Source organism: Microcaecilia unicolor, chromosome 4 (assembly GCF_901765095.1).
Source record: "Microcaecilia unicolor chromosome 4, aMicUni1.1, whole genome shotgun sequence".
NCBI classification, from domain to species: domain Eukaryota; kingdom Metazoa; phylum Chordata; class Amphibia; order Gymnophiona; family Siphonopidae; genus Microcaecilia; species Microcaecilia unicolor.
The window spans coordinates 235,831,098-235,854,168 of NC_044034.1; the positions used below are offsets into that span (position 1 = coordinate 235,831,098).

The window sequence follows — 23,071 nt, forward strand, 5'->3', positions numbered from 1 at the left end:
CTTCACCTTTCCACCAGTAGTATTCCACTGCCAAGGGTAGCAGGGATCCTCTGACATCCTTATCATCCGGTGGTTGTTCAACAGTCACGTCCCATCTGGGGTGCCATTAGTGATATCCCCCTTCTCAGGGTGACCTGGTTCTCAATATGCAGATCATATGCAAATTAATGTGCTACCCCTTCTCGCTCAGGGTGACCTGGTTCCCACTCAGCAAATTAAACAGGTCTCACCAACTGCATATTTCTCAGGCAACTCTTTATTCCAGCCCCTGGACACACTTCTTCTAGCTTAATAATTTATACTTTCATAGGTCTTCACACTGAGCCTCCCCACACAGATACATGAGCTCAGTACTAAATTCAATACTTGGGGACTTTTAACCCCAGGCTTTGCAGCCTGCTTCTCTCAGTACTGGGACACACAGTCCTTCCTTCTTTGGACACACAGTTCCTATAAGTACTGACACAGAGTCCAACACTAATGCTTTAGGAACTTCTTACCCCAGGATTTTCAGCCTGCTTCTCTCCTTTGGACACACAGTCCACCACAAGTCCAAAGGGCTAGCCAGTATCTTCCAGGGGAATCTCTCTTCTTCTGCTGCCAGCTCACTTCTCTTCCTTTCACCTCTCAGGTGGGGTATAAAGTGGTTAATTAGCTACACAGGACCCAGCCCATAACCTCCTACACCTGTGGACCTCCCAGGGCTCTCCCCAGTCCTAGCGACCTCCACCTATTCTCCTATCGCCCTCTAGTGGCCTACCCCGGATAGGACAGCCTCATACTTATCACAAACTACTGTCTCATTTAATTCTCAATAACCTACTATTATAGAAAAGCTGTTATGTTAGGATTATTTTATTGGTTTCGGTTTATTATCACTAATTTTGTTCAAAAATATGTTTGGCAGTTTTGCCATTTGAATTTGTAACTATTCATGTACTTTGTAGAATTACCTACTACTTATTGTATCTTCTACAAAAATCATAAATAAAATATTTAAAATAAAATAAAAAGCACCTTTTTAGATTTCAGTGTTAGGCATCCCATTATAAATCCAGATTCTAACACCCTAATTCTATATCTGGCATTCAAAATTGCATGTACAAATCTGCACACGCACCCAATTTGCATGTTCAATTTACATGACAAATAAGCCAATTAGCACTGTTAATTGGGTGCCAATAATCAATTATTGGTGTTAAGTGGCATTAATTTCAATTTATGTGTGCATGTTTAGTGCCGGGATCCACGCATACATTTTACATGCAGATCAAAAAAGGAGATGTGGTAATGGGAGGGACATGGGCGGATCAGGGACATTCCTTGAATTTGCGCACAGAGTTACAGAATAAGGGAAGTCTGTGTCTAATTTAGGCACAGGAATTTACACCAGGTTTCAGTTGGGCGTGGATCCGCTGCCAAACACTATTCTATAAACAGCGTCCATCTCTGAGTGCCACTTATGGAATAGCGCTTAGCACTCATTTTTATTGGTACCGATTTTTTTGGTGCCATATACAGAATTAAGTCCTAAATGGATATGTTATTTGTCTAGATTTAGGCCTATGAATGGTTGGCCTCCCCATCTGAATATCAGGACTATTGGCATTAATTATTGCACTTCTAACAATATATGCATGTCTAGGGATTTTTTGATATACAGAAAAGCTGTAGGTAGTTTTCTTTGCTGTGATCAACAAGTAGTTATTCAGTTCTGAGAACTTGCTTATGCACGAGTATTTATTCTTATCAATGTATTGATTTTAAGGGCCTGTACAAGACAACGCATGTTGAGTGGATCATTTGAAGGACAACCTGCCAAAGAAAGATCAATACTTAGTGTGCAGCATCATATACGTCAAGAACGAAGGTAAATGTGCTCTGGATAATAGGATAATAATGAGTGTACCTGTAAGATAACTTACCTTGTGCTACAACTGAAAAAGGTGTGAGCAAAATCCAAATAAACAAATCCAAGGGCCTGATATTCAGCCAGCAGCGATCAGCGTTTCGCTGACTGCTGCCAGCGTTAAACCTGGAAATTCAGCACTGTTAAATGCGATTTTTGGCACTTAACTGGCTATGAAGAACTGTATTAAAGATAGGACTATGTTTTATATGGGCCTATTTATGCAGTCACCTTAAGTGCCGAATATTGGCATTTAACTGGCTAAGTGCCGACTCTGCCCCCAGAACGCCCCCAAAATAGCCAGTTTTAGTTTGAGCACTAACCAAGCATTTTCAGCAGCACTATCCAGTTACAGTGATGTAAACAGCCCCGTACAGTGATGTAAACAGCCAGGAGCCTCTCCTGGCCATTTAAATCATTTTGAATATTGGACCCCAAATAAAAAATAATAATATATAAATCACTCTTATTGAAAAAAAATGTAATTAGTGCTTGTAAGTAAAGACTCAGTTGTATGGAGTGGAGGAGTAGCCTAGTGTTTAGTGCAGTGGACTCTGATCCTGGGGAACTGGGTTCAATTCCCACTGCAGCTCCTTGTGACTCTGGGCAAGTCACTTAACCCTCCATTGTCCCAGGTACAAATAAGTACCTGTATATAATATGTAAACCACTTTGAATGTAGTTGGAAAAACCGCAGAAAGGCGGTATATAAGTCCCATTCCCTTCCCCCCCCCCCCCTATATTACGAAATAATCTTTGTAGCCTAGAAGGCAAAATAGAATGAAAAACTGTAAAGAAATATCTTCCTAGGTAAGAAAGACAAAAGCAAATAAAGAAAGTTTTCCAAAGTAAAAAAGAAAAAGGGTAACCCTCTGGTTAAAGCTTGAAAGATGGAGATATAGAGCTACTTTTAATCTGGCCACAGCCTCTGTTTCATAAGGCAAGAGGGAACAGTGGAGATTAGGAATGAAGTCCAAAAGGTAGAGATGCAGCCCAAACCTAAAGGTTAGTCAGAGAGAACCACTATAGCTCTGAATGTGAATCCAGTGAGGTGGCTGGGTATTTGGAAACTAAAGAGATGCTTTAATGGCCTGGAGCTTAATGAGCTTGTGTTCAACTGATGGCTAGGGGTAACCAGGAAGAAAACTCCAAGGACAATGCTGTAACCTAGTATTTGGTGAGAGAGATCTTGCATGGAAGTTCAAAAGTGAAAGTCAGGATTATGTTGGGGCTTAGAGGATTTGCCTTGTTTCTGCCAAACAGGCAGTCTCTGATCAAAGTTTACTTAGTGCTCAGATGGAGTTAGGCTTTTCATTATCTTCTGTTATTTATTCTTTTTTCTTTTATCTTGTGTATATACTTTTTAAGAAGAAAAGTTTATATTTGGAAACTGTGTTATGCCTTGCCGTTGGCATATTCACATCTGTGAAACAACAGAAAGCTTATTATTTCAAATGTCATTGCTTTCACAGACTGGAAAGTAATCAGTACAAAGATCAGAAGAAGAAATGATTTCTATTAAACCAGATTAATGTTTTGTTGTTAAAGATTCAAGAATATATAATTAGGGCCGGTACAAGAGTACTGGGCACTCTAGGCGAACCTTCAGCCTTACCCCTCCCCCCAAGACATCATTCCTAAAATTTTATAAATGGCGCTTAAAATTACTCGCACAATTTAATTGAATAACGAGTCACTTATCACTAATAATTGGGTGCTAATAATTATCAGAACTAATTGGCATTAATTGAAATTTATGCGTGCATTTTTAGTCGTGGGAGTTCAAGCATAAATTATATGCACATCTCTAAAAAGGGGTGTAGCCATGAGAGGTTCATGGCAGATCAGAGATGTTCCTAGAATTTCTGCGCACTGTTATAGAATAAGAGAGATCCACACCTAATTTATACATGAGGATTTACATCAGGGTTTACTTGGTATAAGTCCTCGTGTAATGTTAGGCACCGATCCCAGCACTAAGTGTATTCTATAAACAGCGCCTAACTTTCAGCACTATTTATAGAATGGAACTTAGTACTTTATTTTTTCAGTGCCAATTATTTGGTGCTATATATAGAATTTGGTCCCATATTTTTTAAATATTACACAATGAGAGCAATTTCTAAAAATCAATTACTCAAGTAATTGGGTTATTTGAACACTGGCCACCCTTCTTGTAGGTAAAAGTATGATATGATGGTTCATTGAATTTGTGTGGCTGTCAGGATCTATTGCTTTTCTTTGACTGCAGCCACTCTTTGCTGCCACCTCAGAAGCTGCTGCCCTAGGCAACCGTCTACTCTTTCCTAATGGTGGTTCAGCCCTGTATATATGTTTTTGAGATAAAATCAGACAAGAGAGATGGTACTGTACATTAAATCTCTGTTTCTTTATATTGGCAACATATAAACGTTAAAATGTTATATTTGGTTATGTTTTTGTTTCAGATCTCTAAGACATGGTTCAAATAGTCAGAGAATCAGCAGGGGAAAATCTCTTGAAACCCTGACACAAGACGTAAGTGCACATGAAACAAAAATTTCAGTTTGGTAAAGGAACAAGATTTGTTTTTCTACATATGCCTATTCAAATTTGTTACTCTTTTCTATATTCTTATTTTAAGTTACACTAACAATAATAAGTAGAAGGTGGTGGAGTACTACTAATATTTATTTATTTATTAATTATTTATTTATTACATTTGTATCCCGTGCTTGCCCATTCAAAGCAGGTTCAATGCGGCTTACATAGTAATAGGGAATACAGCAAATTGTTAGAGAAGGTATAAGTTAAGTATAACAGAATAATAAAAGAGATATGTAGATAGAGACTACTAATAGCGACAGCAGGTGTATATATAACTCACACCTAGACGTTTTCTACAAACAGAGGAGTCAAATATAATAATGAGCACATAGAGGAAAAAGCCTCAGTCAACCCTTACCACTTTATTTAGTAAAGGCATTAAATGGTTCCAGAGTCTATTACTGGCAAAGAAAAACCCCTCCAGTGCACAATGTAAAATAATGAGTGGAGTGGAACAGGTGGATGTGAAGCGTCTGTTCACTCTTTCCAAAAATACTAGGATTAGGGGGCATGCAATGAAACTACAGTGTAGTAAATTTAAATCAAATCGGAGAAACTTTTTCTTCACCCAACGCATAATTAAACTCTGGAATTCGTTGCCGGAGAATGTGGTGAAGGCGGTTAGCTTGGCAGAGTTTAAAAATGGGTTAGACGGTTTCCTAAAGGACAAGTCCATAAACCACTACTAAATGGACTTGGGAAAAATCCACAATTCCAGGAATAACATGTATAGAATGTTTTGTATGTTTGGGAAGCTTGCCAGGTGCCCTTGGCCTGGATTGGCCGCTGTCGTGGACAGGATGCTGGGCTCGATGGACCCTTGGTCTTTCCCAGTGTGGCATTACTTATGTACTTATATTTTTCTTTTCAAAACTTGATACTGAAATCAAGTAATTTTTAAAGGATTTTCAAAACATTTTTCTAAAACAGTACTTAGTTTTCATATAATCAGTCACCACAGCCATTAATAAATGAAGTGATAAGGGTCATCTGAGGCTTTTTCCTCCATGTGCTTATTATTATGATATTTGACTCCGCTGTTTATAGAAAACGTCTAGGTGTGAGATATATATGTAACCTGTGGTTTGTTTAAGAACATGATAGAATGAGTCCTGGGTGGCAAGTCACTGAGGAAGTGGCTGGAGGACTGGGAGGAGCTCAGAGAATATATAAGGGAAACCCCAGGGAAAGGATCTTGCCTCTGGTTCTGCCTCTAGATAAAGTAATCAACTCTGTGTGTGGGAGTTTGGTGTTACTTTTGGTTCCCCTGCCAGACAACCCCCATCGCCTCCGCCTCCTGTAGCATTGTAACCAGTGGATCGATTACCTGGGCAGTAAGCTGTTATATTGCATCAACCAGTTGAGGAGTCTGAACACTGCAGATTAAGGAGTCCAGCCATAACCAGGGCTCAGGTGGGATTGCAGTCTACCCTGGCTGATAGCGAGATCTTCGGGGTGTCAGCCCGAAGGGAGTAATTAAGTTACTGGAAGTCCAGCCTGGATGGTATTGAAGTACATCGGGAGTGTGAAATCTGCTCTGGGTTTTAATTGAGCTGCAGGATAGGCATGAGGGCTAAGCCTGTGTATTAGCACAGATATGTACTATTGCTTATGATCACCTGGAGAGAAATATGAATCACAATTGACTGTAAGAAGATCAATGCAGTGGAAACCATCAGTTAAGAGTTAATAAATGTTCCAGTTCTTTTAGTCCTCTGAGTGTCATGTGGTTCCTGAGTGGATGAACTGATGGGACCAGAGTGAGTAAGTCACAATAATATTCAGTTTCTCTTGAGCCCCTTCTAACCTGGGATAGCAGAACTGGGTTACATAAACCTTATTTTAAATTATCCATACTTTATATGCCAAGATATAAATAAACCTGCAAAGAAGTAAACTGTAAAACTGAATGCTTTTGCAGATAATAATGCAGAGGTGTAGCCAGACCTCGGTGGGAGGGGGGGTCCAGAGTCCGAGGTGGGGGGTTCACAGTTTAGCCCGCCTCCCCTAGCCAACCCCTCCAATTAGGACCCCCCTCCCGCCGCCGCTCCCCCTCCACCGCTGCCGACCCTCCCCCATCGCCTCCGCCACCAGGTACCTTTGTGGCAGAGGTCCCCAACCTTCCAGCCAAAGTCTTCTTCAGCGCCGGTTGACTCCGGCGCCTTCGCTGATGATCTGTTTCTAATTCCTGACGTCCTGCGTGCACGTCCTGTATGTAGCCCCGTGTAGGACGTGCGTGCAGGACATCAGGAGTCAGAAACAGATCATCAGCAAAGGCGCCGGAGTCGACTGGCACTGAAGAAGACTTCGGCTGGCGGGAGTTGTGGACCCCTGTCAGCAAAGGTACCTGACAATGGCGGCGATGGGGGAGGGTCGGCGGTGGCGGGGAAGGGTCAGCAGCGGGAGGGGGGTACAAAGTGGCAGGGGAGGGTCGGCGGTGGGGGGTCAAAAGTAGAGGGGGCCAGGGCTTAATCTGTGGGGGCCCATGCCCCCGTTCTCCCACCTAGCTACGCCCCTGTAATAATATACACATTTAAAACATATGCATACTGGCCAGGTGTAGGAAGTGAATTTCTCCTCAGGAATATTGAAAAGGAAAAATATTTTACTCATGAAGTTTGTGTATTGTAATTATTGTGTCAGAACAGTATAAATTTCATAAACCCCTTGTACACACAAAATAGATTTCAAGGAAATGAACTTATTCTACCTTAATAATTAGCCATTATGGGCTAGATTTTATGTTTAAATCTGTTTATTCAGCAGTGACATCAATATCAAACAGTTACTAATTTTAGCATTTGCATATCAAACATTTTTCAACACCCCTTAACAGATTTTCCCTCCCCAACCCTTCCCTCCCCTCCCCAAAACTTAGATGTTCAGCAATCTACTGCGTACTGATGAAGTCATCGTGTCCAGAATGGGGCCCAAAGATTTTGAAATTCTAAACCCCTGGCTAATGTTATATCCTATACCTCAAGTCTCTCCATTCGCAGCATCCTTATCACGTTTACTTTCCACTGCTGCACAGTTGGGCGCCGGTGGGATAACCATGTCTGTAAAATGATCTTTTTGGTCATTATTATAGTTCGCTCTACAAATTCCCACATTCCACTTGGTATAGGTGTCATTAACAGAGGATGCCCAAAGAGCAAAAGTGGGTCCATATGTCAACCTGAAGCCCAAATTTGTGAAACAGTGGATAAAAGCAATTTCCAAAAGGTCTGAATGACTGGACATCTCCAAAACATATGTCCTAGAGATACTCCCAGTACTCCACACTTCAAACAAGCACCTGAAGAAGATACGCCCATATGAAAAGCCTGCCTGGGAGTCACAAAAGCTTGTAACGCAAATTTATATTGCATCTCCCAAGGTTCCACTGACTTAGTACATCGCAGAATCCTTAGGATGTGGTCCCAGTTGGTTAGCATTGGTAAATTAATAGACAGGTCGATAATCCACGAGGAGGAATATTGAACATAATTAAACTCTGCCATGTTATCTCAAATGTATTGATGATAAAACAACAGGGGTACTTTTTGTTGTGCCCCCAAAGAAAAGGCAGAGGCCAATTCCTCCTGTACATCTTCTGCTAAACCTTCCCATGGCAGACTTTGAGCATAATATTGCATTTGGTAATAAAAGAAAATACTTTAGATGATATCTTAAATTCTCTCTGGAGCATAGAAAAGGGCTTAAGCTGACCTTCCTCAGTCACTACTTGTAATATGTAGACTATTCCTTTCTTCGCCACCTGAAAAAAGGTGCATGTATTTGTCTTGGAGGAAAATCAGGGTTATTGCAAAGTGAGAGAAACGGTGTCACCTTAGAGGATAAATGGTGATGACATATCCAGCGCCAATTCACCTTTGCTGTTAGAAGAATACCAGAGACTCTAAGCTCAATGGGAGCTCTTCCCCCCTCTGTTTGCAATAAGCAACAAAAATGAGTTGTAGGCATCAAATGCAATTCCAGGCCTGTTTCAGAAAATTCATGTGCATTACGAAACCAGTCACTGATATGCCTCGTGGCACTGTCAGCTGTAAGATGTCTGAGGGTTAAGTCCTAGACTCCCATGTTCTACTGGGATTTGAAGCGTGGAGAGTAGGAGATGTTCTCGTCCACCGTTCCATAAAAATCCCCCTAGATATTGGTTAAGTTGTCTTTCATCTGATATCTTCAAGTAAATGGTAATTCTCCGAGGACAAGCAGGCTGCTTGTTCTCACGACTGGGTGACGTCCGCGGCAGCCCCCACCAACCGGAAGAAGCTTCGCGGGCGGTCCGCACGCAGGGCACGCCCACCGCGCATGCGCGGCCGTCTTCCCGCCCGTGCGCGACCATTCCCGCCAGTCCTTTCTTTTCCGCGCCTGGAGAGAGTCGTGCGATTGCCGCTCTCTCGTTGTCAGCCCCGGAAAACCGTTGCGTTTTCGCGAATTCGTTTATTTTTTGTTTCTGTCGTCGGGCGCTTCAGTTTTCTTTTTTCCTCTAAAAAAAAAAAAAAAAACAGAGAGCACGCGCTTTATTTTCTAGCGGGGGCGTCGCGGTCGATTATTTTTCGAGGTGTGATTTACCGCCACCATCGACGACTTTAACTTCGCCGACGCGATTTTTCCATCGATGTCCTCGAAGGTCCCGAGTGGATTTAAGAAGTGTGGTCGGTGCGGCCGGCCTATCTCGCAGACCGACACCCACGCTTGGTGCCTCCAGTGCCTCGGGCCGGAGCACAATATCAAGTCGTGTTCTTTGTGTCTTGGTCTCCGGAAACGGACTCAAGTTGCGAGGCAAGTTCTTCGGGACCGCCTTTTTGGAACTTGCGCCGGCCCCTCGACGTCGACCTCGACGGCATCGGTATCGACGGCCGGTTCTTCGGTACCGGTATCGAGGCCCGAGAAATCGGCACCGATGGCATCGACCCCAGGAGCACAGGTCCCGTCGGCCCGCCGGTCCTCCGGTGAGGGTAGGGGTGAGAGGCCGCGTGGGCAATCGGCCCCGGTCACTCCCTCGGCCCATGGCCCTCGGGACCGAACCCTGTCTGACCCGGTTCCTCGAGACCGAGGGGGATCGACCTCCTCCTCCTCCATGCCGCCTGGCACCGATGACGGGCACCGAAAGAAGTCTAAGAAGCGCCGTCATCGGTCCCCTTTGAGGCTTCCGGCTCTTGGTACCGGCGAGGAGTCGACGCCGAAGCGTCCGCGTCGAGAGGAGAGATCCCCTTCGGTTGTGGAGGTACCGACGCGTCAGGGTCCCAGCACTTCGGTGCAGTCTCCTGGACCCGAGCAGCTTCCGGCACCGACGCCTCTACCGGCCCCCCCATCTTTCCCGGCAGCGGGCCTGGACGAGTGCCTCCGAGCCATCCTTCCGGGCATCCTGGAAGGGCTGATGCGCCAGGCTGTGCCGGCGCCGGGGGTGCTTGCGCCCTCGGCGCCATTGACTGTGGCGCCGGCGAGCTCTAGCCCGGTGCCGAGGCTGTCGACACCGCCGCCGCTTGCGGCGCCGGTCTCGACCGCCACGCAAGTGGAGTCCCCGTCTACGTCGATGGAGGGAGCTTCGTCCCCGCCGGTGCAGGAGTCCACCGCTCGGCGACACCGAGGCCTCGGTGCCTCGACGTCGAGCCGGGCCCGGTTAAGGACTCAGCTACATGAGCTTATGTCCGACACCGAGGAAGAGGCCTCGTGGGGGGAAGAGGAGGACCCCAGATATTTCCTCAGAGGAGTCTGCGGGTCTTCCCTCGGACCCCACGCCTTCACCAGAGAGGAAGCTCTCGCCTCCTGAGAGCCTCTCTTTTGCCTCCTTTGTAAGGGATATGTCTATTTGCATTCCCTTTCCCGTGGTCTCTGTGGATGAGCCGAGGGCTGAGATGCTCGAGGTCCTCGACTATCCATCACCACCTAGAGAATCCTCCACGGTGCCGTTGCACAATGTCCTCAAAGAGACACTGCTTCGGAACTGGATGAGACCACTATCTAATCCCATCATCCCCAAGAAAGCAGAGTCCCAGTACAGAATCCACTCGGACCCAGAGTTAATGCGGCCCCAATTGCCCCATGACTCGGTGGTCGTGGATTCTGCTCTCAAGAGTGCACGGAGTTCGAGGGATACCGCCTCGGCGCCCCCGGGGCGGGAGTCTCGCACTCTGGACTTGTTTGGGAGGAAGGCCTACCAATCCTCCATGCTCGTGACCCGCATCCAGTCATACCAGCTCTATACGAGCATCCACATGCGGAACAATGTGAAGCAGCTGGCGGACGTGGTCGATAAGCTCCCGCCGGAGCAGTCCAGGCCTTATCAGGAGGTGGTCAGGCAGCTGAAGGCGTGCAGAAAGTTCCTGTCCAGGGGTATCTATGACACCTGTGACGTGGCATCTCGTGCTGCGGCCCAAGGTATAGTGATGCGCAGGCTCTCATGGCTGCGTGCCTCTGACCTGGACAACCGCACCCAGCAGAGACTGGCCGACGTCCCTTGCCGGGGGGATAATATTTTTGGTGAGAAGGTCGAGCAGCTGGTGGACCAACTGCATCAGCGGGAAACCGCCCTCGACAAGCTCTCCCACCGGGCGCCTTCAGCATCCACCTCAGCAGGTGGACGTTTTTCCCGGGCCCGGCAGGCTGTGCCCTATTCTTTTGCAAAGCGTAGGTACACCCAGCCGGCCCGAAGGCCTCGCCAGGCACAGGGACAGCCCCAGCGCGCTCGTTCTCGTCAACAGCGTGCGCCCAAGCAGCCCCCTGCGCCTTCACAGCAAAAGCCGGGGACGGGTTTTTGACTGGATCCACGGGAACATAGCCGCCCTCAAAGTGTCCGTACCGGACGATCTGCCGGTCGGAGGGAGGTTAAAATTTTTTCACCAAAGGTGGCCTCTCATAACCTCCGATCAGTGGGTTCTCCAAATAGTGCGGTGCGGATACGCCCTCAATTTGGCTTCCCTGCCACCAAATTGTCCTCCGGGAGCTCAATCCTTCAGCTCCCATCACAAGCAGGTACTTGCAGAGGAACTCTCCGCCCTTCTCAGCGCCAATGCGGTCGAGCCCGTACCACCCGGGCAAGAAGGGCAGGGATTCTATTCCAGGTACTTCCTTGTGGAAAAGAAAACAGGGGGGATGCGTCCCATCCTAGACCTGAGAGGCCTGAACAAATTCCTGGTCAAAGAAAAGTTCAGGATGCTTTCCTTGGGCACCCTTCTGCCAATGATTCAGAAAAATGATTGGCTATGTTCCCTGGATTTAAAGGACGCATACACTCACATCCCGATACTGCCAGCTCACAGACAGTATCTCCGATTCCGCCTGGGCGCACGGCACTTTCAGTATTGTGTGCTGCCCTTTGGGCTCGCCTCTGCCCCATGAGTGTTTACAAAGTGTCTCGTGGTGGTAGCGGCCTACCTACGCAAGCTGGGAGTGCACGTGTTCCCATATCTCGACGATTGGCTGGTCAAGAGCACCTCGGAGGCAGGAGCCCTCCGGTCTATGCAGTGCACTATTCAACTTCTGGAGCTGCTGGGGTTTGTGATAAATTACCCAAAGTCCCATCTCCAGCCAACTCAGTCTCTGGAATTCATAGGAGCTCTGCTGAATTCCCAGACGGCTCAGGCCTTGCTTCCCGAAGCGAGGGCCAACAACCTCCTGTCCCTGGCTTCGCAGACCAGAGCGTCTCAGCAGGTCACAGCTCGGCAGATGTTGAGACTTCTGGGTCATATGGCCTCCACAGTTCATGTGACTCCCATGGCTCGTCTTCACATGAGATCTGCTCAATGGACCCTAGCTTCCCAGTGGTTTCAGGCCACCGGGAATCTAGAAGATGTCATCCGCCTCTCCACCAGTTGCCGCACTTCACTGCTCTGGTGGACCATCTGGACCAATTTGACCCTGGGACGTCCATTCCAAATTCCGCAGCCCACGAAAGTGCTGACGACGGAAGCATCTCGCCTGGGGTGGGGAGCTCATGTCGATGGGCTTCACACCTAGGGTCTGTGGTCCCTCCAGGAAAAGGATCTGCAGATCAACCTCCTGGAGCTCCGAGCGATCTGGAACGCACTGAAGGCTTTCAGAGATCGGCTGTCCTACCAAATTATTCAAATTCGGACAGACAATCAGGTTGCAATGTATTACACCAACAAGCAGGGGGGCACCGGATCTCGCCCCTTGTGTCAGGAAGCCGTCGGCATGTGGCGTTGGGCTTGCCAGTTCGGCATGCTCCTCCAAGCCACATACCTGGCAGGTGTAAACAACAGTCTGGCCGACAGACTGAGCAGAGTCATGCAACCGCACGAGTGGTCGCTTCATTCCAGAGTGGTACGCAAGATCTTCCGAGAGTGGGGCACCCCCTCGGTGGACCTTTTCGCCTCTCAGACCAACCACAAGCTGCCTCTGTTCTGTTCCAGACTACAGGCACACGGCAGGCTAGCGTCGGATGCCTTTCTCCTCCATTGGGGGACCGGTCTCCTGTATGCTTATCCTCCCATACCTTTGGTGGGGAAGACCTTACTGAAGCTCAAGCAAGACCACGGCACCATGATTCTGATAGTGCCCTTTTGGCCCCGTCAGATCTGGTTCCCTCTTCTTCTGGAGTTGTCCTCAGAAGAACCGTGGAGATTGGAGTGTTTTCCGACTCTCATCTCGCAGAACGACGGAGCGTTGCTGCACCCCAACCTTCAGTCCCTGGCTCTCACGGCCTGGATGTTGAGGGTGTAGACTTCACTGCGTTGGGTCTGTCTGAGGGTGTCTCCCGTGTCTTGCTTGCCTCTAGGAAGGATTCCACTAAAAAGAGTTACTTTTTCAAGTGGAGGAGGTTTGTCGTTTGGTGTGAGAGCAAGGCCCTAGAACCTCGTTCTTGCCCTGCACAGAACCTGCTTGAATACCTTCTGCACTTATCAGAGTCTGGCCTCAAGACCAACTCAGTAAGGAATCACCTTAGTGCGATTAGTGCTTACCATTATCGTGTGGAAGGTAAAGCCATCTCTGCAGAGCCTTTAGTCGTTCGATTCATGAGAGGCTTGCTTTTGTCAGAGCCCCCTATCAAGCCTCCTACAATGTCATGGGATCTCAACGTCGTCCTCACCCAGCTGATGAAACCTCCTTTTGAGCCACTGAATACCTGCCATCTGAAGTACTTGACCTGGAAGGTCATTTTCTTGGTGGCAGTTACTTCAGCTCGTAGGGTCAGTGAGCTTCAAGCCCTAGTAGCTCATGCTCCATATACCAAATTTCATCACAACAGAGTAGTGCTCCGCACCCACCCAAAGTTCCTGCCGAAGGTGGTGTCGGAGTTCCATCTTAACCAGTCAATTGTCTTGCCAACATTCTTCCCCAGGCCGCATACCCGCCCTGCTGAACGTCAGTTGCACACATTGGACTGCAAGAGAGCATTGGCCTTCTACTTGGAGCGGACACAGCCCCACAGACAGTCCGCCCAATTGTTTATTTCTTTCGACCCTAACAGGCTAGGGGTCGCTGTCGGGAAACGCACCATCTCCAATTGGCTAGCAGATTGCATTTCCTTCACTTACGCCCAGGCTGGGCTGGCTCTTGAGGGTCATGTCACGGCTCATAGTGTTAGAGCCATGGCAGCGTCAGTGGCCCACTTGAAGTCAGCCACTATTGAAGAGATTTGCAAGGCTGCGACGTGGTCATCTGTCCACACATTCACATCACATTACTGCCTCCAGCAGGATACCCGACGCGACAGTCGGTTCGGGCAGTCGGTGCTGCAGAATCTGTTTGGGGTGTAAATCCAACTCCACCCTCCAGGACCCGCATTTATTCTGGTCAGGCTGCACTCTCAGTTAGTTGTTCTTCGTAGGTCAATTTCTGTTGTATCCTCGCCGTTGCGAGGTTCAATTGACCTGGGTTCTTGTTTTGAGTGAGCCTGAGAGCTAGGGATACCCCAGTCGTGAGAACAAGCAGCCTGCTTGTCCTCGGAGAAAGTGAATGATACATACCTGTAGCAGGTGTTCTCCGAGGACAGCAGGCTGATTGTTCTCACCTACCCTCCCTCCTCCCCTTTGGAGTTGCGTTTTCATCTTTTGCTTGTCATTCAACTGGCGGGAACGGTCGCGCACGGGCGGGAAGACGGCCGCGCATGCGCGGTGGGCGTGCCCTGCGTGCGGACCGCCCGCGAAGCTTCTTCCGGTTGGTGGGGGCTGCCGCGGACGTCACCCAGTCGTGAGAACAATCAGCCTGCTGTCCTCGGAGAACACCTGCTACAGGTATGTATCATTCACTTTGTTGAAATATACACAACCGTTTAGGAATAATTATCATATTGTACAAAGTTATCCTACCTAACAAGGTGAGAGAATAAGCATGCCAGGCTTGTAATTTAGTTCGAGTATCATTTAGCAGTTTAGAAACATTATTATCATAAAGTTGTCTCAAATCAGAAGGGATCACCACACCAAGATACCTGAATGAGCCCTCCACCCACTTCAGTAGAAAGTCGCTCCTCCAACAGGTACGAGTGCCTGCCTGCACCTCAATAACCTGAGATTTACATAAGTTTAAGGTGAAACCAGACAATCGACCATAACGGGTCACCGTTTGGCTTAATGTTGCCAGAGATTGCTTAGGGGCAGTTAACAATACCAACAAGTCATCGGCAAATGCAAATGTCTTGATGAGGTGATCATGAATCTGAATCCCCACTATGTCCTTTTTAGATTTTAAATCTCACAACAATGGTTCTATGGATAGCAAATACTGTAGCAGGGACAATGGGCATCCCTGTCTCGTATCTCATGAAATGCAAAAAAGAGAGGTTCTCAGCCCATTTATTAAAATAGTCGCTGTTGGTGCTGCGTATTTAGAGCTTGGAAAAACCAGCCCCCAGGAGCAGAGGCTGCCTTTCTCAGCTCCTCTCTCTGCCCATTGACACATCTCCCGGGCTAAAAAATAAAAACTATTTTTAGCATGGGATTAGCGCGCACTGATTACCACACTACCATGGATGCCTCAGCACATTCTATGGCAGTACTTTTTGGCGCATGGTAGGCATGCGCTAGTGCCTACTGTAGTTTAGTAAAAGGGCCCCTTAGTTACTAATTCTGATCTTTCTGCTCTGTTGTCAAACTGGCTATATTTCCCTTCCAGTCTTTTATGTGGTTCAATGTGAAAAGTCTTACTTGGAGTCCAGATAGGCAACATCTATAACTCCACCTTGTTCCACCTATTTCTTTTCTGTTCAATCAATTTTGTCTGACAAGATCTTTTCTAAAATTACATTTACTGATATCCTGTAATTTACTTATTTTACAGTACTGCAATATCCTTTTCTGTAGTCATATTTCCATAGTTTTACCTACTACCAAAGTTAACCTGACAGCTATACACCTCTAGTATGTTTATAATTTATGGAGAAGGATTACCTGAAATGTTCCAGTTTCTCATTACCTCCCCTGTCTCTAAGACAAATTTAACGGAACTGTGTGTTACAGGTAGCATTTTCTTGAGCTTGTTCAATGCGGAATATACTACATCAAATACCATTGCCATATTGACTCTCATTTGTACCCTAAATAACAGCTGAAATGTCTGCAGCTTCTGCAAAATATGGCTACCTGGATGTTGATGGGTGCTCATATTGCCCCTATTTTGTTGAACCTTCCTTGGCTGCCAGTTGAGGCCTGTATTCAATTTAAACTTATTCTTCTGCTTTTTCAGGTTTTGTTTTGGACAGGTCATTGTACTTCCAAACTGTGTTACAGCCATATGAGTCAACTAGAAGGCTGAGGTGTTTCCAAAAATCTTTGTTGAAGGTTTCATTTGATACAAAACTGAAATGTATTTGAGCATGTACATTTTCTGTGGAGTGTGTTACCATTGGATGCTTGGCTGGAAAGATATTACCTCTCTTTCCAGAAGAAAGTAAAAACTTGTCTATTTAGACAGAGGGCTTCTTGATTTATAATGACGCATTTTTCAGTTGAACCAAGGGCTGAAAGGGTGAATTGTATCCTATTTATGTATTTATTTCCAGAATTTGATTATCATGCCTTACTAACAGCTAGAGGCATGTTACAATAAAACATCACAATAATATAATATTATATATTGGACTGGGAGGGGGTAAGATTGTAGTAGTATTATTATGATAATTTATTGTAACATGCCTCCAACTGTTAGTAAGGCATGATAATTAAACTGGAAATAAATACATAAATAAGTACTTTCTTCTTTAATACATAAATGCATAAATAAGTACTTTTTAAAATATATATTTTAAGTTGTGGAATTCATAATTATTCATACAGGGCTATTCATTTAAAGCCATTTGATTTGGAATGATTAGAAATAATACTGAAAAAGAAATATTTGCTCAGTGAAATAGTGTGTTTGTAGAAAAGCCTTTTCAAAAGAAAACATTTGCTGGTGAAATTAATAGGATGTCTTAAAATTATTTTACCAAATAAAGGGGCTCTTTTATTAAAGTGTGGCAGGATTTTGCAATAACATACGTTAACAGTAAAAATTAATGTGCAGAAAGTATAAAGCCTGTGCAATAAATGCAAGGGGCATATGCACCATCTGCCCTGCATTTACTGCTCAAGGCAGACCGATACCACAGCGGCACTGTGTTACAGCCTTGGAAAAAGCATGGGTCTGCGCTATCTGCCCAAGCATATAACATAGCCCTTCCCAAACCTTATAAAATGTAGCCAGGTAGTGTTACTGGTTCCCTTCACCCTGCTTCCATCCCCCTTCCAACTTGATTCACTCATTTATTATTATTATTATTATTATTATTATTAATAATAATAATAATTACATTTGTACCCTGCACTTTCCCACACATAGCAGGTTCAATGTGGCTTACATAGTAAATAGAATTACAAAGTCTTGAAGGAGAATGATAAAAGTTGTAGTAAACATAGTAGTAGTGGGGTTTTGAGGATATGTAAATTGAGCATGGAGAGGTAAACAAAGATAGGCTGAGCAAAAGGAGAAGATATTGGGAGGAGTAAGGAGTAGGAAGGATGGAGAGGAAGAGATTGAGGAATGAGCATAAGGAGATTGTGAGACATGATCAAAGGTATAATAACCGTCGGGGCAGGAATCATGTGGGTGGGCTTAAAAATGTGAGTCATTAGGGTAAGCTTTCTTGAAGAGATGGGTCTTCAACATTTTTCTGAATGGTAGATGGTCATTGATTGTTCAGATGGATCTTGGAGAGCGTTCCAAAGCTGGCTGCCCAAAAAGGAGAAACTGGATGCATAGGAAGTCTTGTATTTAATACCTTTGCAGTTGGGAAGGTGTAAATTGAGGTAAGTACGAGAAGACAATGATCTATTTCTGGTTTGGAGGTCGATGAGGTTATTTATGTAGTTAGGGGATTCTCCATATATGATCTTATGAATCAGAGTGTGGTCTTTAAAATGTATTCTTTCTCTGTTGGGGAGCCAGTGAAGCTTCTCTCGAAGAGGTGTTGCACTATCAAATCTTGACTTGCCAAAGATAAGTCTGGCTGCCGTGTTTTGGATAGTCTGAAGTTTCTTCAGGATTAGGGTCTTACATCCTAAGAAAACACTGTTGCAGTAATCTGCATGCGTGAGTACTGTGCATTGTACTAGTTCCGAAAGGTGTCCAGGGGAAGGTATGATTTCACTCGTTTCAAAATCCACATCATATTAAACATATCCACATCATATTTGATCATTTGTCCCCTGATCTTTCACCAATCTCCTCAGTCCTGGATCCAATCCCCTGATCCTCTTTTAAGAACCTCTCTCTGATTCCCCAACCTTCAATCTGATCCCCAGTAACTGTATTGCTATGGATTTACAGCCTGCTTCACTGACACAGACTACTCAATAATTACTGTGGATTCTTTTGGATTCATATTAGGTAAATGAGACCTTTATTAGAGGTGCTAAAATCTACAATGATTAAGATATATACAATGATTAAGCTATATACACACAATGATTAGCTATATAACTAAAAAGAAACAATACCTATCTATAAACAATCATTATATCACTGGTCTCTACATCTAAGCAATCATAAGAGTTCTTAGACCAGGAAAAGAAGCAGTAATACACTATACATACAACATCACTGGTCAGGAACTTCAGGCCCTTATCTCATCAGCCGGGAGGCCCGTTGCAGCGAAAGCCCGAAGTCTCCTTATGACCAGGAACAAGTCTTTTCTGCATGATGCATCCACCCACAGATGAGCCTCAAAGCTCTGCTGCAACAAACCCCCCTTTTTATTAAGCTAAAGCTTATTTTTAGAGCCAAGGAAAATTACAGAGTGCTTGAGAATAGGTAAACAAGCCATACTGTGGGGATGTGGTCACATGTTTCCAAGTCCAGGTGGCCAGTCTGAACTTCAAAAACAAGCACCACCCTCCTCTTCACATACCAAATTAATTAGAGCTGTGTCTTATCTTCTGCATTCCAACTTATTGTCACACAATCAAAGTTAAACAATCATTTTAAACAGAATTACTTCTAATCAACAGTACAGACCCCAAGTGCACTTGTTAGTCAAGGCAGATAGAGTTGAAAAGCAATCTCTAAAATCCTTTTTATTACAGTAACCCATCCCACAAATCCAAGCCCTGCCCACATGTTTCCAAGAAAACCCTCCCCATACCATCTGCCACTTCACAGCATTTATCTGGAGGTGATTTCTGGTAGTTCAATGGGCCAGAGTGGGAATGATCTCTCTCCACTCATGCTCTGTCCTGCTTTGGACACAAATATGGTGGCAATGACCCCTAGTAGTTGTCTCATGGAACTCTTCTGGGAGACAGCCTTCTGTATAAAGACAAATTGCCAATATAAGAAGGGCTATCTCTCTAGCAGTGGTATTGTGAGACTACTTGTAGGGGGTCATCACTGCCATATTTGCTCCCTGAGCCAGACGTAATGGGTGCAGAATGGGAATGTTTCCACCGTGGTCCACTGCAGTACCATAATCACACCCAGGTATGTCCTGAGTTGGTAAGGGGACTGAGGGTATGAGTGGATGGGGAACATTCCCTTGGGGACATGTGGGTGGGTCCTGGATTTGGGGGTCAAATTAAGGGGGTAGGGGATCAGAGTGGGGGTCCTTATAAGGGGATCAGATGGGGGTAATTGAAACTGAGAAGGGCATGGCAAGGGGGTGAAGAGGACCTGCCACATTAGGTCTGTGTAAATCACTAACAACTAAACAAATCCCCAATATAGAGAGAAAAAAATTATCCAGAATCAAAAAATAGTCAATCCCAGAAAAAGGTATATCACATACATAGAAAAGACACACTCTATATATGTAACCTCTCTATATATGTAACCCTTAATTTATTTTAATATATCCAAATCTTCTTTTATTTATTATTTAAATTTTCTATGTAATAATGTTAAAGCAGGAGTACAAAAAAGATTCCCATTAGGTCTATGGCCAAACTACCATACTGCCTGGAGCACAGCTGCATTTATCCAACTCCTTGAGGTGGTGATAAGTTCAACCACACTATCGGTATTTGTTACAACTAGTACATGGTACCTATCTGTGCACTGGTTGTCACAACTGGCCATTCCTCCAACCTGCCCATGTCATGCCCAGCTCCTTCCTCTACCTGCGTTAGGTAGCAAGCTGTTGGTTTTAACACTTGGTAGATGATAGCACAGGTCTGTGTTAATGTCTACCTCACTGTGATACCTGCTTGATGCTGCATAGTAAAAGACCCCCAAAGTGTTTTGGGTGTAATAGTGTGTTTGTAGAAAAGCTTTTGCTTTGCTGTGAAAAGGTATGAGATCTGTTTCCTATAGGCTAGTAATCAATGTTTAATTTTCCCATTAACGTATTCCATTTCCTACCCACCCCAGTCAATTTTTATGATATATGCATAGGGCATGTAACTGGGAAGTGAGACATCCAAGTTGGGACATTCATATTTTCCTGTGTATTTTACAAATGGTTCTGCTGAAAATAGTACCTTTTGTAAAATGCATGCCTATCTTTACAAAACAGGTCCAAACTAGGAGAAAGCCACTGCTTGTTCCTAGGATCAGTAGCACGAATCTTTCCACTACTTGAGACATATGGAGGCTCATTTTCAAAGCACATAGACTTACAAAATTATATTGGTTACTGTGGAGCTCATTTTCAAAAGAGAAAAAAACTCCAAAAAGTAGCATAAACATTTTCTCACAAAAATGTCCAAATCAGTATTTTCAAAACCTATTCTTAGACGTTCTGAAATAATGGGTTCCACCTTAATCAGGATGGAGCCAGGCTGGTGGCGCTAATTTTAAAAATGAGATAGAGCAGCTTTTAAACTAGAATGGGGGGGGGGAAGCCAATAGTCACCCAGGAGCACATAGTTCAGTGTGCAGTATCCTTGAAGGATACTATTGAAACAGGACATTTAGGGAATCCCAGTACAGAGGTTTCAACAATGCAGAGAGTAAGGATGCATATTATCCTCGTCAACTTCTAAGGAGCTTGTAGATCCAAGGAAAAAACACAATTTGAAGTGCCTGTATACAAATGCTACAAGCCTAAAAAATAAGATGGGAGAGTTAATATAGCACTAAATGATGAGGTAGATATAATAGGCATCTCAGAGGCTTGATAGAAAGAAGACAAACAAAGGGATACTATGTTAACAGGATACAAATTGTATCGCAGTGATAGAAAGGATCAAATTGGAGGGGTGTTGCGCTATATGTTAAAGAGGGAATTGAGTCAAATAAAATAAACATTCCACATGAAACAGATAGCAGCATTGGAATAATTATGGATAGAAATTTCATGCTCATAAGTACATAAATGTTGCCATACTGAGACAGACCAACGGTCCATCAAGCCCAGTATCCTGTTTCCAACCGTGGCCAATCCAGGAGAAAATATTTCTTACCAGAGAATGTGGTAAAGACAGTTAGCTTAGCAGAGTTTTAAGAAGGTTTGGACGGCTTCCTAAAGGAAAAGTCCATAGACCATTATTAAATTGGACTTGGGGAAAATCCACTATTTCTGGGATAGGCAGCATAGAGTGTTTTGTGCTTTTTTGGGATCTTGCCAGGTATTTGCGACTTGGATTGGCCACGGTTGGAAACAGGATGCTGGGCTTGATGGACCTTTGGCCTGTCTCAGGATGGCAATACTTATGTACTTATGTACCTGGCAAAATCCCAAAATAGTACAATACATTTTATGCTGCTTATCCTAGAAATAAACACTGGATTTCCCAAGTCCATTTTAATAATGGCTTGTGGACTTTTCTTTTAGGAAGATATCCAAATCTTTTTTAAACCCCACTAAGCTAACTGCTTTTATTACATTTTTTGGCAATGAATTCCAGAGTTTAATTACACGGTGAGTGAAGAAATATTTACTCTGATTCGATTTAAATGTACTACTTTGTAGCTTCATTGCGTGCCCCCTAGTCCTAGTATTTTTGGAAAGAGTAAACAAGTGGTTCACATTTACCTGTTCCACTCCACTCATTTTTTTATAGTAATAGTAAATGACAGCAGATAAAGACCTGTATGGTCCATCCAGTCTGCCCAACAAGATAAACTCATTTTACATGTTATGTGTTACTTTATGTGTATACCCGAGTTTGATTTGTCGTTGCCTTTCTCAGGGCACAGACCGTAGAAGTCTGCCCAGTACTGTTCTTGTGCTAAGTTCTGAAGCTAAGGTCGAAGCCCCTTAAAATTTACACTCCAGCCCATCCCTATCTTTTCAGTCACAATCAGGGTGTAGACCATAGAAGTCTGCCCAGCTCCCATTTTGTTTCCCCAATTACCAGCATCGCCACCCAATCTCTGCTAAGATTCCATGGAACCATTCCTTCTAAATTGGATTCCTTTGTGTTTATCCCACGCATGTTTGAATTCCATTACCATTTTCATCTCCACCACCTCCCGCGGGAGGGCATTCCACATATCCATCACCCTTTCCGTGAAAAAATACTTCCTGACATTAGTCCTGAGTCTGCCCCTCTTCAACCTCAATTCATGTCCTCTAGTTCTACTGCCTTCCCGTCTCCGAAAAAGGTTCATTTGCAGATTAATACCTTTTAAATATTTGAACATCTGTATCATATCACCCCTGTTTCTCCTTTCCTCCGAGGTATACATGTTCAGGTTAGGAAGTCTCTCCTCGTACGGTTTGCAATGCAAATACCATACCATTTTTGTAGCTTTTCTTTGCACTGCTTCCAGTCTTTTTAGATCTTTAGCAAGATACGGCCTCCGAAACTGAACACAATACTCCAAGTGGGGCCTCACCAACGACTTGTAGAGGGGCATCAACACCTCCTTTCTTCTGCTGGTTACGCCTCTCTCTATGCAGCCTAGCATCCTTCTGGCCACGGCCGTCGCCTTGTCACATTGTTTCTTCACCTTTAGATCCTCAGACACCAACACCCCAAGGTCTCTCTCCTGAGGCGAGCTTACTAATCTCTTCTCCACCTATCCGGTATCTCTCTTTTGGGTTTCTGCACCCCAAGTGCATCACTGTACACTTCTTGGCATTAAATTTTAACTAAATTGATCCAAATAAATATACCTCACCACCTTCTGATTAATTCAAAAATATACAGATCAAATTTAATAAGGTACTACATAACCCATTATTCATGC

General features: G+C 44.7%; 1 protein-coding gene across 1 annotated transcript in view; it reads left to right on the forward strand.

Annotated features, from left to right (window-relative positions):
* The window catches only part of NALCN (sodium leak channel, non-selective), a 690,956-nt gene that overhangs the window by 411,605 nt on the left and 256,280 nt on the right, over positions 1-23,071 (forward strand). Inside the window, 2 exon segments of the mRNA XM_030201343.1 lie at positions 1,769-1,870; positions 4,357-4,426. Coding sequence (XP_030057203.1) covers positions 1,769-1,870; positions 4,357-4,426 — 172 coding nt within the window.